The sequence below is a fragment of the Nicotiana tomentosiformis genome, chromosome 5 (genome assembly GCF_000390325.3).
Source record: "Nicotiana tomentosiformis chromosome 5, ASM39032v3, whole genome shotgun sequence".
NCBI classification, from domain to species: Eukaryota; Viridiplantae; Streptophyta; class Magnoliopsida; order Solanales; family Solanaceae; genus Nicotiana; species Nicotiana tomentosiformis.
The window spans coordinates 22,650,136-22,669,260 of NC_090816.1; the positions used below are offsets into that span (position 1 = coordinate 22,650,136).

At 34.9% G+C, this 19,125-nt stretch overlaps 1 protein-coding gene across 4 annotated transcripts; it reads right to left on the reverse strand.

Moving 5' to 3' along the window:
- Window positions 1–213: 213 nt before the first annotated feature.
- Window positions 214–11,554, reverse strand: LOC104094393 (serine/threonine protein phosphatase 2A regulatory subunit B''beta-like). 4 transcript variants are annotated; one of them, XM_009600319.4, is made up of 13 exons: window positions 11,015–11,554; window positions 9,465–9,707; window positions 9,241–9,346; window positions 6,696–6,795; window positions 5,989–6,094; window positions 5,692–5,782; window positions 4,824–4,965; window positions 4,167–4,314; window positions 3,858–3,967; window positions 2,737–2,893; window positions 1,948–2,073; window positions 1,683–1,845; window positions 214–768 (listed from the first exon to the last, which is right to left on the reverse strand). In XM_009600319.4, exons 1-12 carry the CDS (start codon window positions 11,159–11,161, stop codon window positions 1,705–1,707), a joined length of 1,617 nt encoding a protein of 538 aa, XP_009598614.1. In that variant the 5' UTR covers window positions 11,162–11,554; the 3' UTR covers window positions 214–768; window positions 1,683–1,704. The 4 variants fall into 4 exon arrangements, with proteins under 4 accessions (XP_009598614.1, XP_009598612.1, XP_009598613.1 ...); XM_009600317.4 differs by having other exon boundaries at window positions 9,241–9,349; XM_009600318.4 differs by having other exon boundaries at window positions 633–761; window positions 9,241–9,349.
- Between the last annotated feature and the right edge of the window lie 7,571 nt (window positions 11,555–19,125).

Below are 19,125 nucleotides of genomic sequence, written 5' to 3' on the forward strand. Positions count from 1 at the left end.
TTTTATTCAAACTTAGGACCAACTACGAAAACCTCATCTAAACCTGAATTTATTGGAAACAAGCATGTGGATATCCTTTTTATTGCCTTCTCTTGGACTTCCAAGTCAAAGGACATGCATTTCAATTCATTCTTGCTTAACCAAATTCAAAGGCTAATGCATGATGATACTAGAACAAGTTTATGACCTGTGACTAATAAATCAACAATGCCATTTGTCAGCAAAATTATACATCCTTGAGGTCAACATCTAAGTAGCAGGACAAAGAAAGAGAGGAATATCATTGCAGCTCATACACAGCTACCAAGATTCACAGACCACAAAAAGGGAACAAAAAGCAGATAACATGGCGCATTGACCCTCGCTACACTAAACCTCATCTAGAAAACAAGGTGTGGTATCTGCAACCGCTAAAAATTGGAACTACAACAAATAATTAATATCATTGATTTCTTACAGCTAAAGAGAAAACAAATGTGAAAGTTCCGAATTACCAGAAGGTACATTTGACAGTCAATCACCAATCGTCCATTTGCCAAGCCCTTGATAATTCATGTTGGCAGCTTTCAGACTAGCATGGACAGAAACATCTCGAGAGCATGCTCTGTGCAGACCAATCAAAAATTCCTCTGTGGCTATCTCAAAGAGAACATCTTGGTGGAACACAGAGAGCAGCTTGTCCCACATGATTCTTTTCTGTGCAAAATTCACTTTTGCAGCTCAAAATTTAGCTTGAGATAAAGTTCGAGGCAGACACCTTCCTGGAAACTAGTAGAAATTTTAAAAGCAAGAGGTCAGCCTTCTGGTGTAGCAATAGTCACATTATGTCTAGGGCATTCCAACTCATATTAAATAAATAAAATGAAAGTGATTAGAATTTGTGGAGGACTACACGTAATAATAGGTGGCCAAATTAGCTAAGCTACAATGAACGGTAAACTTAGGTATGTACTTGTATTGCAACTAAAAATGAGATCAGGATCCCATCATTTGGCTACTAAATAATCTCTGATAAAAAAGGGTTCTGCTTTCACCTGGGGAGTCTATCAGTTTTTTTATGAGTTCAGTTCCAGACAGCATTTTATATGTGATGCTCAGAAGAATGTATTTTTCTCATCTTCTCAAGTATTTTAGAAGGAACAGGCTCACGTCACTAAAGTGCATTATGTAAAATACTTTATGGCCCAGGAGGGGAAAAACTAGAACAGCTTGCTTAAAATTTTTTACCAGCCCTAACATATTATGCTAATTCAGCGATGATTTAGTATCATCCAAATGGGCTAGTCATCCCATTTGTTTGCAAGTTTAGTCAAGTATTAGACTTTCTTATAGCAACAACAACCCAGTATAATCCCACTAGTGGGATCTGGGGAGTGTAATTTGTACGCAGACATTACCCCTATCCTAGGGTAGAGAGGCTGTTTCCGATAGACCCTCGGCTCCCTCCCTCCAAGAACTCCCCACCTTGCTCTTGGGGTGACTCGAACTCACACCCTCTTGGTTGGAAGTGGAGGGTACTCACCACTAGAGCAACCCACTCTTGTCTAATATTTTCTTATAGCAGTTTCATAATATTAAAGAGTGGACATGGAGTCAACAACCAGAGAGATACTGATTCACAGAACTATCAATCTACAATATGTACCAGTTGAAGGAGATGCAGATAAATGGATTGTCCATACCTTTCCACCTTGCCAACTAAACTCAAAAAGGAGCCTCAAGTGATTCATCCCAGACATCTGCACTTCCATTGGAGGCGTCCTCTGCATCTTCCTCCATTGAGAGTCTAATATATTCCCTGTGTGCAAAGCGATCCCACTCAGTCAAATTCGGGTTCTCGCGCTCCTGGAACAAAAAGAAAAATCATGTTAATACATTGGTAAGAATGATGAAGGAATGTAGAACAGCCACATTTACTTATTAATCAAACATTAACTTTTCAATTACCTGACGTATTAGGAATGGGTCGCGAGTTTCAAATGCCATGAACTTATTGAGGTTAAAGAGTATATTGAAAACACTGCCGGATAATTTATTACCCTTCAAGTCATGTAACATAAAATAACTTTCATCCTGCAAGTAAGGAAAATTCAGTGTTATGTATCATTCTTGAAAATTTACCCAACAACAACAACAAACCAGTAGAATCCCACAAGTGGGGTCTGGGGAGGGTAGTGTGTACGCAGACCTTACCCTTACCTATGAAGGTAGAGAGCTTGTTTCCGAAAAACCCTTCTTGAAAATTTACCCAGATGGTACAAATTAAAACAGGTGCAGATTATATATCATGCATCAAGTCAAACAATACAGAGTTGAAGAATGGCATTAATTATTTCAATTGGAAAAGAAAACGACAACTTCTTTCCCAAATTAATCATGCATTTACGGAAGGAAACAAATCTGTTGTGTTTCTAATCTCCACAGGACCATTGACTAAGAAATTACTCAGCACATTGGTTAATTACTTCACCATCAAGAAGATAAAATCTGACTGTCAAACTCCCACCAGACAGCTTAAAAAGAAATACAGTTCACTAACTTTAACTTATGCATCACCTTCTTTCACAAAAAAGACCATTCAGAGAATGCAACTTACAAACTTCAAGTTAGGTGCCAAAAGAGGTCAACTAGAAGTTTTCTTTCATTAGAGAAGAAAAGCATTAATCTGATGAATATGTCACAGCATGTAAAGGACACAACATGATAAAGACATCACATGTGAAAAAACAAGATTACCTCTGGACTAATCATGTCAACCATCTGGCACAATATATCCTCAAAAAGCACTGGCTCTTGGCCCATGCATTCCATTCTATGCAACTGCTCCTCATAAAAAAATTGCATTTCATTCCTAGTCAGAACACCATTCCCATCCAAATCTATGCATTTGAACCTGCCCATAAAATAAATTGAGATATAGAAAAGAAAGGCAGTGTCATCTGTGAGTTTGTGCATGTCCCACAGCAATACGATTGACTATTTTTCTGAAGGGGACTCGTCATTCTATAATGACATTGCTTTGCCTAAATTCTTAGCTGAAATGAACTGAATTCAAGCAACACTAATGCAAAACACAATCAACTAAATGGCCTTCCCTGACTGTCGCGATAATTCCTGATAGAAATACTCTTAACTTTCAACATACAACAAACCAGCAATTTGACTTCCAGTCCGTAATAATCCATATTATCTCGCCACCTATGATGAAACAAGACAGCACAGCAATGCTTGCATACACAAATAAGTTGTCTAATAAACCAAGAAAAGCTAAAGAGCCACTAACAAAGTTAGCAGAACAAAACAACTGCTGAAAACAAACAGGGCATAGAATCTAAGTGCAACAAATATATGATAGAACTAGAAGTAGGTAATTTGCAAGCAAAACCTTGTTCATACTCATGATATCCTGGTTAGCACAAGCATATTAGTCTTACGAACAATAATAATATCATATACTTCCAAGTACCAGCATATTTGGTGTTCCTAATGCTATTAATTATTGGAGAGCCAATTTAATTTCCTAAACAAAAGTGCTTTTTGAAAACATTCACCAACATCTACTCCCCCTTCTCTTTTCACTCAATAAATTAGGAAGCAGAATACAGAAGGAATCCACTAATCAACTGCAGTCATAAAATTGACATGGATAGTTGAAATCAGTTCCTTCATCAAGAAAGAACATTAGTAACATAATCTCCGCTCAGAAGGAAAAAAAATCACAGTAATGATGTAAAGAGACTCGAATGCTCCATCTTCATCAAAAAAGATCCAAATGCTCCACTATAAAAGAATCAGGAGAAAAAGTTCAAATTTTCATGGAGCTTGAAAAAGAGTTTCATGTTAATTCTGAAAGTTACCAGTATTCAAGACCAGGCTCTGATGTTTTATCCTCCTCCGACAATATAAAGTAAACAAAGTCTTCATAACCCATCTTTCCTTCAATTTTACTTGTAAACTTCCTTGGAACCTGACAAAAACATTACAACATGCTAATCCTCTCTGTGCCGTTCCAATTTTATTGGATATCCCTAAGGGACGAAAGAAAATTAAAACATGAACTCCTTATAACGTGATAAACAAGCATTCCTAAAAGTACAACAACTTATTCATTAAATCAGGCAAGGCAAATTGATAAGTGACGAACAGAGTACAAGGAAGACTCCAACCTGAGAAAATATTCTATCAACAATCCTGTATGTAAGGGCATGGTTGCCATATCGAATGAGGTTCTCTTTATCAATCAGAAAATCATGATCCGTATCGAGCTCCCAAAACTTGCAATATATCACGTAAAAGTGTTCGTAAGAGAAATACCTGGAGCAAAAATAAGATGCTCAATGACGTGGCAGATGTATTTGCTTGAATGGCAGAAGTAAAAAGAACTTGACCGACGTTACCAGGGAGTATAATGCGAGCCAAAGTCAGTAGAACAAACTCTAAAAGGTAAAGAAAGTAGCAGAATGTTTGACTTAGTTTTCATGAGAAGCCAGAGTTTCAAAGTAATCTGCAAAAATTGTGATGTGCTTTGTAATGTTTATCTCCCAAAATGGATCTGCTAACCATGTGATGTATAATGCATTTTTTCTATCTTCTTTCTATGACTAGTCAAAGAAGTACAATTTCCTCGCACCACCATTTGCCACATAAACATGTGTCATTAAATCCCGTGACATAGACATTTGGATGTTTACAAGGCAAAGAAAAAAGAACAGATCACATCAAGTGACATAGCAGAAGTGAATCTCTAAAGCTTCCCAAAAAGAAGAAATCAGTGAACTTTTATCATTTCTATATTAAGTCAATCCCGTTGCAATGATATTTACCTAAGGACCTTGTTAATATCTTCTTCTTCATCTGCATGTTGCATTGCAGCAATTAGGTCTGAACGCTTCAGCTCCCTGAGGGTAAGTTGACCATTACCCAATCTATTCACGTAGAAAAATATTCTGTATATTACAGTTTCAGCTGGCCAATGCAAGAAAATTAACTGTTAAGACAGAGTAAAATAGTTTGTAACCCCTCTATGTTACAAACAGGTATTTAAATACAATGTTCATTCCAACTGTTAAGATAGAAAAAAAGACTATCTACTCCATTCCTAATGGTCCCAAACCAAGCATGCTGACAGAGCCCCGCAAAAAGGGTGACGGGTAAAAAGGCTAGCTAATCTAGTTTGAATGGGACTCCTTTAGAAAGAGCAACTAAAGGAAATTTCAAGTCTTAGACGAGAAAGCTTTGCCGAGGAATTAGAGTTCTCGTGCTTGATGTACCAAAAGGCCAGAAATGGTAGTTGAGGATGCGAGATGGCACAGCTAGAAACCGTTAGAAGGATGAGTAACACAGCATACTTAGTTCAACATATAGTTGCCTCAAAAAATACTGTCAAGTTCATCAGAGAAACTCACACCTCACGAATTAATCTAGCACTGAAACAAAAAAACTACACCAAACTGGGGGACCTGTAGCACTTCTAGTTATTTGCTTTGGTTAAATGTAATGGTCCTCTCAAGATAGAAGTTGATAGGGATGTCTAATAGAACAGCTCATGTAGGACAGTGGTAATATACATCCCACAAAACATCTGTCAAATTCAAGGGCACAAAGTTCCGCATGCAAATTTTTAACGACGTAAGAAATATCAAATTAATTGAGGGCATCAGCGATTAATACAGTATAACATTGAGAAGGTACCATATCGCTCTTGAAATTCAGGTGTGCTCCGTAAGAACTCTAACCCGGGATGTGTTGCCAAAAGCTCTTGAAGAACAGGCTTGAAATCATCCTACAATCAAATTGGTTGAAGTATCAATTGGAACAAGGAAAAAACAGATCTAGCAATCTACAAAACCTTTCTGTTGCAGAAAAATAATCTCCATGTAATCATGAATCAGACCAAATCTTTAGCTCTTTTGGATAGGATGAGTAAGAAACTATAAAGTAATCGTAACAAGTCACTCAAACAAATAACAAACAAAGTAGAGAAAGCACCTGCGTCAGGTGTTTGAGATCTGGCTGCTTCAAGATTGTGTAAATCTGGGTTGCTATATCTTTTGTCAACATGTTTCCGTTGACCCAATAATCAACAAAGGCATCCCTACAGCCATGTTAAGCAAATAGCATCAGCAAACTACTTGAAAAAAGAGTTCCAGACATTGTCAGAAATGAATTAACACTAAATGCTCAGGTATACTCTGCAGTACTAGTACCCTATATCTGCTGTCACTTCCGAGTTTCTCTTTTCAAGCGTTAGTAGTTACAAATAAACACGGGAAAAGGTTATAAGTTTACAAAGCAAAGAGTTACAGATACAGACCAAAAGGAGCTGTCTTAACTGGAACTATCGAAAACAACAGACAAACCTATTAAGTTAATACACTTTAAATGTTTGAGAAATAAAACTCCTATGAAATAATTCCTCCCTTACACAAAACTCCTCTGAAAGGAGCTTACTACAATAGTATTAAGTCACTCAAACTATCAAATATATAGAAGGATATATCTACTCAAGGAACTGTATTATATATCAAATAGAAGGACGTTACCGGAGGTCGAAAAGACATATTGAAGGATGAAAGGAAGAAAAGGATGCCCTTAATCCCAACATTTTCATCCACGTTCCAAAGGTGCAGATGACCTTCTAGGAATTACCCAAAAACAGTAAACGAATCATCTTGAGAATTAACAAGAAAGAATACCTTGTTATAATGCCCGTTCCATCAACATCAATCTTCCTAAAAAGAGCCCTTGAGAAGAATGACGGCAACTTGCATATTTCCTTAGTAATTGGTTTAAATTCTAACAACCCAAGGAAAAATAAGTTACATGGAACGTCAAACACAAGCATGAATAATAAATCGCATCATGTAGGCCGACGGCCCATATAACTAGCATAAATAATGATAAACTACTCTTTCTACATTTATACATGATCCAGCTTAGTCTTAAGCCTATACTTGGTTTCCAGTCCAACCACAGGCCCCCCACTCACAAATTGTAAACAATATTGAGAATATCAAGCACTAAACTGACTCAGATATGCTGTTAATTAGTTCCAAAAACTAAAAAGTTTAACGGGACAGTAAGTATAATGCAATAAAACCAACAAACTAGATTTTTCTACACTGAGCAATATTCTTTCAGGTGATAAATTTAAAGACAAATTGCTCAAGGCAAAGGATTCCGCGAAGGAAGATATTGAAAATAATCGCCCTCAATTAATATCAAACAATCAATTGTGCCTATATCCCAAACTAGTCAGAATCAAATGCATGAATCTTCTACGTAAGTTGTGCTAGATTTAGGCTTCTTTCATTGCAATACTAAATAATGTGTCTTTAAGGCGAATTGAGAGTTCTCTAAACTAAAGGTCACTTCTCTTCGTGACATCTACAGACAAACATTGGACCTAATATAAGTGTAACAACAATAGTAAAGCATTAGTCCCGGCTACTTTAATAGCCTATATGGATTGTTTGCTTCCATTACAGGTAGATAGAAAAAATCACCTAATATCATTGTCTCTACTGGATTGGAATTTGAACCATTTTCTCCCATGGACTTCGTTCCATTTTATTCTATTCTTAGTTGAGGCACGCTGAGTTCGCCTCCGTGGATCTTATCTTAGGTCTATCCCATCCCCTTTTAGCATATTTAACGATAATAATATCGCACATATGGACCAGTCTATTTGGAAGACTATATAAGACAACGATATCAGGCAGCGTACTCTCATTTTTTCCACTACAAAAAGTTTTACTAAAGAAGTTAACGATAGAAAAAGAGAATTTTTAGTAAAGAAACAGTACCACAAAAGTACTGGAAATGTACATAACTTTGTATACTTGATTCCTTTTATTTGTGTAAGGAGTCTAAACATTCTTCATACACCAAAACTACAAATTGTGAAGGATATCTTAACTTTACATAAGAGATACATTCATTTTCCTCACAAAGCGTCTATGGTTTCTTTCTACATCGTCCAAACTACACAATGAGGAATAGTCTTCCAATATCACCTCTGTTTTTCTTTTCATAACCTCTACCCCTACCAGCTAACAAAGTCTATTTTGGATCACTGGACTCCATATAAATTCAAAAACATTGTAAAGTTTCCATGTATGTCTGCAGTGCAGAAGGAGATATTTAACTAATTGACTATGTTGTTCACAATGGTAGCATCTGCCACCTGCTGCAAAGATTACAATCTCTTCTCTAAAGAGTTTCTTGTATTAAGCAATCTTTGTGTAACTGCAGTTGCACCTTTCGTTGGATGTGATCGTTTCTAATATTATCAAATTTGGTATGACCAATTTTTTACAATAAGTTCTTGTATGATCATGATAACATCTGGATTCTACAACAATCATCCTATGAGCCCTAACATTTTCCCATATAATATTGCTGGTCTCAGTTCTCACAACCGTTTTATAAAACTTGTCTCACTTTGTTAGGTACTTTCCTATCACATATCACTCACATTACTCCTCTATTTTTTTATCAGGACACATTACTCCTCTATTTCAACCATTCCATTTCAATTCTGTGTTACATCTTCAACTACCATGTCATTCCCCACTGAGCCTAGCCCGGTGTCTGTACTAGAAAACATTTTGGTGTCATCTCTTTTTGTTCGTTTTTTTTGTTGTGTGTGTGTGGGGGGGGGGGGGGAGGGGGGGTTCTGTGAGTGTTTGGATTTGGTAGAATAGTTTTCTGATAATTGTGAGCAGTGAGCGAATTTATTTTGTATTTTGATTGTTCTTTTTATATTTTTGAAAACAAAATGTGTCCTTGTTACAAGTAAAACAAACCAAAATATGTTTGGACAAGAAACCAAAAGTTATTGATCAAGAAAAGAAAACATTTTGTTCTAAAAACAAACAGACCATATCAGATTTCCCTGCATTAGGTATCACAATCCTGTCTAATCTCACTTCAAATCTTAAGAAGGTTGACCATATCAAATTCTGTAGGTTCTATGCATTTAATAAGAATTTATTTCATTAAAAACCATAATTACAGATCTTATAGCATTTGCTGGAGAGCCGACAAAAGAATGATAAGGGAATTTGGTAAAAGGCCTCAAAAAACAAAAAGGCACATATTCTGGAAGATATTGAGATACCATAGAAACTCTCATATTAAACCTAAAAGGGTATACTCATATTTATACTCATCTCAAAGTCAATAAAAAAGCAAATCGCCCCACCCCCCCCCCTCCCCCCCCAAAAAAAGGAACCTTACCATGCATTTGTAGTCCATCCATGTGGCCATAGAAAAATTGGTTTATTCTAAACAAGCATCGTTCCTTCAATTCATTCGGAGGTGGACGGCCATTTTGAAAATAAAACTGCTATCATCATATGCATTTGATCAAAAGGGAGAAATCGTCACAATCTGCCTGTGCTCAAAAAGAAAAAAGAAAAGAAAAAGCATCACTCTGAATTAGTTTTGCAACACTTCCATACCTGTGGTATTTGCTCTTTAACAGGCTCGTTCACTAATTTCAGAGGAGAACCTAATATAGAGGGGCCTGCCCTATGTCTTGTTGTTCGCGGTGAACCAGATGAGCTTCTCGGTGAAAGTGGAGGGGTACTTCCAGCTGGAAACATAGACGGCAAAGAACTGCTTGAAGCAACATTTGTGCTAGAAGAAGTTCCAGTCAGATTCAAGGGACCACCAGCCTTAGCATTATCAAGCAAAGATTTCACCTGCATGTATAGTGAAAATAGATTACTTTCCATTTGCCAATCAAATGAGATCAACAACAATGTTTATCAGAAACAGAAAAAATGCACATATCATCGCTTATGTTTGCAATAATGCAGGGCAGAGAGCTCTTCCAAAACGAAACATCATATGCTCCCAGAACTAAGAAAAATCAACATGTAAGCTCAATAAACTATCAGGTCCGATGTTCCGTTCTTAAAACCTCAGACTCGTGTAATGCTGGCTCAGAACAATATCCTAGCAGAGTAACTTTTCAAAAATACATTGGATTCCCAGCTGAACATCCTCAAGCATAATATCACTGTTATTCATCACCAGTGGTATAAAACTTTCACGAAGAGTTTCCATTAAACCAAAGCACCAGCACATCTCCATCATCCTAGGAAAGCTTCTTAGAGACAGGTTCCATGAACACATGGAATTAATTTCCAGCGAATGCAACAAGTTGTTGCAGTCCTATATGCATACTGTCAAGTTTCGAGCATCGTTTGACTCTTTTTTGAGAGTGAGCAATGTTAGACTCTTGTTGGTAAAGAGAAAGAGCAAGCTCAAACAAAAGCAACACAATTGATCCCAGAGAGCCCAGGCATGTACTTTTTGTCAATAAAGAAAAAGTAGATAAAGGAACTCAGAGAAAGAACTCAAATTTGCAACAGACTATTGAAATCTTTCTTCTTCACTTCACACATCTTCATGGCACCTTCTAATCATTCCTCACCCTAGGGAACTTGATAATACATTATACTCAACATGATACTTCGCTCAACACAAAGTAATTGACATTCTCATGAAACAAAACGTACTATAGTTGTTAAAATCACTTCTGAGATGCGTATAAGAATAAGATAAATCATATAGCAGTGTATTATGATGCAATAAGACGTAAACTTCCCAATTTACACTTAATAATAAACTTTTATAGCCACACAAATTTTATCGCACGCACGCAAATGTTGCGAAATGTTTGATACCGCAAGTTTAGAAAATCTTATAGCCACACAAATGTTAAGCCATGTTTAAGACCACAAGTTTAAAAAGTCTTTCTTCCTTACTTAAAACTCCGTACCAATTCAAACTATGCCGCATCAATTGAAATGGAGAAAGTACCATTTTTGACTGATTACCAACTAATGTTTATCAAAATATTTACCCGTAATTACCTAATAAATGACCTGAATGCGTGAATATTTTTTAACACCGAACTTAAACTCATTGCAATTTCAACATCTAGTTCTTAATACAGAAAAATACAGAAAATATTATCAAAATTTGGGCACTGTGGAACTACCTTAGAAGTCGTGATGGGGAGCGAGAGCCATTGATCAAAAAGCCTCCGAGCATACGGATTATCTTTGATAGCCAAAGGTGAAAATTCAGGAAGCTGCAATAATTCGGCATCGAGACTCGCTATATCAACAACTAAATCAACGTCCATAGTGACTTTCTAACTAAGCAATGAAATCAATCCAAATCCAAATCCTTAGATCTTCTAGAACTTTCTTTATCATTCAAACAAACCCTAAAAATGAACCAAAACGAGCTCTTAAATAGCAGCTCTCACATCACCACAGTTTTGGATGAATATGAAGTATTGATTCTGATTTTTTGGAGAAAGTGAAAAATGATTTTCTGAATTGAGAATTTGTTTTAGATCGTTGTGGATTTTCTGAATCTGAGAGGATATTGTATGAGGAGAAATGGTTTGTAGGAATTGATTTGGATTTGCAGATCGGAGAAAGAGAATTTACAGAAGGTCGAAACCCTTGAAGCCAAGTAGAGTGTGTGTGTGTGTGTGTGTGTGTAAGAGTGTAATAATGTGATGTCTCAACACTAAACTAATCTGGGATTTTCTTTAATTTGTTACTTCCTCCAATTCCACTTTTCTTTAATTTGTTACAGTTTGATTCAAAAAACTTAAAAGTTTCAAATATACCAAAACATTTGTTGGCCTTAAGTATGACGGTAGTAAACTTTTTTTCAAATATAAAAGTGTGTTAACTTATATGCTATTCTTTTTTGAACAGAATAAAAAATATTATAATTTAGAATTTGATTTCTTATAAAGTTGTTGTATCGCACTTGTATGTATAGGTAAATTTATCTACTAAGACATAGGTATATAAGAAAAAATTCAAATATATTGTAATTGTGTTTAAATATGTTGATATCCAATAGTTATTATCTTTTTTATTATTGACCACTCGTAACTTTATTTTTAAATCATTTGAAGTTAGATTTGCATTGAAAAGGCATTAAAGGAATAAAACACTCCCAAGCAAAGATTTTTCTTTCCCAAACGTTGAACACGAAACTGCTAGGTGATGAGGGAGAGACCATTATCGACCCGAATGTCATTTCCTTATATTTCTCTTGCCGTTATAAATATAATTATATTTAAGGTGAATATTTATATTTTAGAGATATTTTAGAGTTTGTTATTGTAATTCATTCCAAAAATCAATAAGAATTGTCTCTCTACTTTTCTCTGCAATATTATTCTTCTTCTTTTATTGTTTCATTACAGGTTATCAGCACGAGACTCCAACCAATTGAGTAGAGGCTTTGGGATACGTGCGTGGTGCTCAACTTATACATAATATTGAGCATAATGATTGTCAATTGTTCCATGAACTTCCCTCACGAATAAATTTTGAGTTTAAGGTAAGTAATTTACCTTATTTTTTTCTTTTAAATTCTTGACATTCTATAATTTGATTTTAAATACAAGCAAAGACAATAAATTTTGATTATAACTCTAATGGAGTTTGTAAGAAATTATAACTACCCGAAGTGATAAAATTTCTATGTCTTGCCATGATCAAATTCATGTATGATTATGAGCACAAGAAGTAAAAATACGTCCCATTAAATTTGCTTCATTCTAGTTCCCTTAAGAGAATGTGGTCGCAATATGTAATAAGTCTGAAAGAAGACAAAATTATTATCATGAATGTATCAATGGATGTGGACGTGGCAATAGACGAAATTATAATCGTCATCATTATGGTAATGATAATAATAAGAATTCTCAAAATAATCCTTCACTCTGTAAAAGTAATGTTTGTCATTGCTTTGACATGAGATTTTGTAAAACACATATAGATGATTATGGTCTATTCATAGTGTGAATGTGACAACATGTTATTTATGAATACATATTCATTCTTGGAAGAATATGAACATGTTAGCGGTAGAAAATATACCACACTCGACTCTAGAAGGAGGTTTGAAATGAAATAAGAAAATAATTTTATTATTATAACATGAATGGTCATTGATCATATACTTATTGTGATTATGCCAAAATTTTATGGCAGTGCGATTATTATAGGGCAAAAGTAATAGAAGTAACAGATCTTGCATATAATTGTGACCATGACCATAATGGTATCACTTTCTCTTTAAAGGAAATATTCACCATATGAATGTCGATGAATATGTGGTAGTACAAAATTAATTGAGACCTTTGAAAGAGCCAATTATTACTATTTTAGAGGAATAAAATTGATTTTACAATAAGACATTGTGTTGTAGTAAGTCTCAAAGAAACTTATTGAGTTTCTAAAGTATTCACAAAAGCGGTCGGTTATATTGAGACTATAAATAATGAGAAGATTTAATATCTTTATATTACTACAATTGTAGCGGGGTAATATGTATATGAAAACTACCCCCTTTATTGCATGATTTGTACTACGCAAATAAAAAAATATGATAAAATTACACAATACAGTGAAGTGGATATTTATTGATATAAAAACCTGTGTCATAATAAACTGGGAGTTTAATTAATAATTGCACATGTCATGATGTAAACCTGAAGTTTACCGATACAGATAATTTTTTCAAGCATGGCCCGTTGAGCAATCTTGATTTAAGTATGATGTGTAAAATAAATGAGAATTCACATGGGTAAATATTGAAGAAGATTCTTCATGAATTCTTTTGTGCTGCTTGTTCTCGCGATTATTATACCAACTAATATTGAGATTGAATTCCTTGAATTATGGAATTTATCAAATGTGAATATGGGCTCATTCACCTGCCATGTAAACTGTCACGACCCCAATTTTTCTCCGTAAGATGTCATGGTGGCAAATAGTATTTAAGACTAGGTAAGCCTATCAATTATACGGAAGTCAAAACTGAAACTTAAATACCAACATATAAAATAAATCAAAACGTGATTCAAATAGTTCAACTCCCAAAACCCGGTAGAAATAAGTCACAAGCTTCTAAAAATTTAGTCTAAGTATCTCTATACACCAGGGTCTAAAGAGAATAAGGAAAACAACATAATAAGGATAGAAGGGGACTCCGAGGTCTGCGGACGCTGACAGATGTACCTTGAAGTCTCCGCGTACGGCTAGTTCACCAATGCCTGGTCTGATAGGAAGTACCTAGATCTGCACAAAAAGATGTACAGAAATGTAGTATGAGTACACCACATCGGTACCCACTAAGTGCTAAGTCTAGCCTCGGTAGAGCAGTGACGAGGTCAGGTCAAACCCTACTAGAAATAATAAAAGATATTGTGAAAGTTTAACAATATAATAATAATAAATGACAATAAAAATAATTCAAGTAAGTAGTACGCCACAATTCAACTACACAGAATAAAGGCGAATAATACCTCATGGAAGGAAAACAAAAATTTATAACTTTAAGAAAAACACCAAAAATAATCGAAGGCAATGCATCCATAAAAAAATATCAACAAGGGCACTCCCGAGGTACCGCCTAATAGTCCCAAATCATAAATGAATTCACAATATCTCATTTTCTTATATCACCGCGGGAGCTTTCACATTTAATTTTAAAGAAATTATTTTTTTCGAAATAGCATCCCGCGTTTTAGCCACCCTTATCACACCACATGGCTTCTAGTAGTTCCCATACTAGCCACGCGTATCAAGCCACCATTTTCTCACCGCATGCGTTTCAACACTCAGACATTATACCACCGCATTCGTATCAATATCACAATATATCACAATTTACACCTCAAGTGTCCAAATATTTCAACTTGCCAAAATAAATCAACAACAATATTATTTCCACAATAAGGAGCTCACGTCTCAATACAATGAATACAAAATCTCACAAAATATTCGAAAGTGAATAACTCAATAAAAATAATATTTCACAAATTTAACACATTGCCTCAATACCAAATTTTTTAATGTCAAATATTTCATATTAATAATAATTCAATTAAGAAATTTAATTTTCAAATATTGAGCACAGAATAAAAGAAATAAAGTTTCAACTAAACAGGTAAAGCAATTAGCACGAAAAATGTCAGGCAAATTTAAAATATAAAAATAGATAAATGATGATGAATATAACCGGATACAACAACAACAACAACAACAACAACAACAACAACAACAACAACAACAACAACAACAACAACAACCCAGTATAATCCCACTAGTGGGGTCTGGGGAGGGTAGTGTATACGCAGACCTTACCCCTACCCTGGGGTAGAGAGGCTGTTTCCGATAGACCCTCGGCTCCCTCCATCCAATAACTCCCCACCTTGCTCTTGGGGTGACTCGAACTCACAAAATTATTAACCGGATAAAATAATTTAATTAATGTGTAACAGAGATATACACAATTTAAAACCAGAGTTTTTCATATTTAGCCCGTGTACACACTCGTCACCTCGCGTTCACGACTTTCACCACATCACAATTATCATATCAATACCAATCCCAAGGAAAATTTCCCCCACACAAGGTTAGACAAGTCACTTACCTCGAACCGGGTAATTCTTTACTTCGTTATGCCTTTGCCTCGCGAATTGGATTCTGAAAGTCTCGTATCTAGTCACAATTATTTTTATTTAATCAATACAAATTATTGGAATTCATTCCATATGAAAATACAATTTTTTCAACAAAATCCGAAATTTAACTCAAAAATCGCTCGTGGGGCCCACGTATCAGAACCCGATAAAAGTTATAAAATATGAACGCCCATTCAACCACGAGTCCAACCATACCAAAATTACTAAATTCCGACATCAACTCGACCCTCAAATCTTCAATCTAAACTAATAGAGTTTTCAAAATTTTCCAATTCAAATCACCAATTAAATGTTAAAAACAACTATGGATTCGGGTAATTTGATCAATACTGAGTTAAGAATACTTACCCTATTATTTTTCTTGAAAATCTCCCGAAAATTACCTCTTCCCGAGCTCCAATTAGTCAAAAATCAGAACTTAAACTTTCTTTCCAAGTATTCCTTCTTCGCAAACGCCACAGGTCCCTCGCGTTCGCGAAACACAAAATTGTGCTACCCAAAAATTTCCCTTCGCGAACGCGAGACCCAAGTCGTGAACGCGATGCTTTACCAGGTGAACCTTCGCGAACGCGAAAGGCAAAAATTCTCACCAGCCATTTTCCCTTTCGCGGACGCGATGCCCAATTGCGAACGTGTAGCCTCACCTCATTGCCTTACGTGAACGCGAGCCCCATATCGCAAATGCAATGAACAACTTCACTTGCCTCCAGTTCCTCTTCGCGAACGCGAGACCCCTCTCGCGAACGCGAAGAAGGAAACCAGGTGCAGACATTAGAAAAATTCCAGCAACATTCCAAGTCTAAAAATTAATCCATTAACCCTCCGAAACTCACCCAAGGCTCCCGGTACCTCAACTAAATACACCAACAAGTCCTAAAATATCAAACGAACTTAGTCAAAACTTCAAATCACATCAAATAACACTAAAATCACGAATCATACTCCAATTCAAGATTAATGAAACTAAGAATTTTCCACTTCTACATTCGATATTGAAACCTATCAAATCAAGTCTGATTGATCTCAAATTTTGCACACAAGTCATAAATGACATAACAGCCCTATGAAGATTTTCAAAACTGAATTCCGACCCCAATATCAAAAAGTCAACATCCCGGTCAAAAACTTCCAAACTTAAATTTCTATTTTAGCCATTTCAAGCCTAATCTAGCTACGGACTTCCAAATAATTATCCGGACACGCTCCCAAGTCCAAAATCACCATACAGAGCTATTGGAATCATCAAAATTCTATTCTGGGGTCGTTTTTATATAAGTCAATATCCGCTTAATCTTTTCAACTTAAGTTTTCATCTTGGAGACTAAGTGTCTCAATTCATTTCAAAACCTCACCGGACCCGAACTGACTACCCCGACAAGTCACATAACAACTATAAAGTACAGAATGAGCGGTAAATGGGGGAAACGGGGTTACAACTCTTAAAACGACTGGCCAAGTCATTACATAAACCTTATAAAGATGCATCTATGAGATGGTTACATGTACGTTTATTATTAACCCGCAACCTAGTGTTTGTGAGGTAACTTGATCAATAATTTAATTTATAGCATAATTTTTAGATTTTCTATTCAAAACAGTTCATTTTGATAAGTTGATTTACATCACAGTTGGTTTAGCAATATGATTTATTGAGTGCCTCCACTTAATAGCTAAACTATTGTTTATGAGAACAAAGTTATCTATATCAGTTTGATATTCGTTATATACGAAAGTATATTACATTCTCCCCTCATAAGTGGTTCAGGGTTAGGAACCAAATAATTTCATCTTATTATTATTGATATGCGGTATATATTTTGATTAACACCATAACGCATAAATGTGAGTTTTCAAAAGTTGAGGAAGAAAGTTAGTTTTTCTAACATGAGGGGGAGAAAGGATAAACAATTGAGAAAAAGTAACGTAGAATGAATTATCATTTTTACATCTAGATTCTCGAATAAGATAATATGAATTTGAAATTCATAAAAAGATAATTCATCTGCAATATATTGCAAAGCATGCCATACGCATTTGTGAACCCAAAGAAAGTAACTATATTCTCATTGTAAATGCTCCTATTATAATAAGTCCTAGAAGGACAAAGTATACGATACGCTTAAAGTGTATAGACAAATCGGTTTCAAATACAATTCTTGATAAAAGAAGATGAGCAAATGATCAAAGTAAGGAGGCAAGTGATCTACAAGATCACATGACATAATACTTCATAAAATCTCAGGAGAGGTTTAGATATATGAAAGTATGAATGAAGAGATCTCTATGTTATGTCTTTATGAAAAAAATATTGGAATCGATATAAAATGTTCGTTGACGACAGTTATCATATCGCTAAGTATAGATGAGAATCTTAAGTTTGTCGAATACAGACACAAAAATATTGGTCAAATGAAAGAGACACAATTCGAATAAAATTGGTTTCATATGAAACACATGTAGTTTTGGACATGCAGTTCAAATACTCAAACGTATAAAGTCAATGGTGTGTGTGCAATCACTTTCATGTATCTTATATGTCTGGCATAACATGAAAACTTGATATACATCTAAAGTCTATTTATATGGCTTATTTGACTATACTTATATGACAATCCATGAATGATTTAAAATACTTATGGCATATATAATTCCTGGAGAATTTCTTACTCCTGAATTATCACATCCTGAGTGTAATTTGTACATATATATATATATATATATATATATATATATATATATATATATATATATATATATATATATATATATATGTATAATATGATAACGAGAATTTTTACGTCTATGGAGATATTGAAAAGCCGTTCCACGACATTATATGAAGATATTATATATCTATCAAGAATGATGATTTTAAGGTACAACATATTCATTCAAGTTAATATGTCTGGTTTGTTTATCAAATCTCTACCAACAATCTTTTGAAGATGGTGCACAAGATTGGAATGTGAAGACTCAAAGATGTGAATTAATTATCTCATCATGGGGAGTTAATACACGTTGTACTCTTTTTTCCTTATAAGGTTTTGTCCCACTGGGTTTTCCTTGCAAGGTTTTTAACGAGGCAACCAAAAGTCGTATTTATAAATATGTGTATTCTTTTTCCTTGACTAGAATTTTTTTCCACTAGGTTTTATTTTAATTAAGGTTTAACATGACACATTATCTGTTGAATAGATATTCAAGGGGGAGTATTATAAATAGAATTGTATTTAAGGTGAATGTCTATATTGTAGAGAGATTTTAGGGTTTGTTACTTGGTGGCTAAGTCACTTTTTCCCTATAAATAGAGGAGTTCTATTCTATTGTAATTCATCCCAAAAATCAATAAGAATTCTCTCTCCATTTTTCTCTGCAATATTATTCTTCTTCTTTTATTGTTTCATTACACTTACGAAAATTTTGAATTCTCTTCCTTTTTTTTTCTGCATTATTTTTTAACAAATAAAAAATAAATGTGATTTGCTAATGCCTTATTGAGTTCGTTGAATATTGGTGTTTGAAGTACGGCTATACTGATGAGGTTAATTCGCTCTATTATGAAAAAAATAATCTTAAACCTCGTG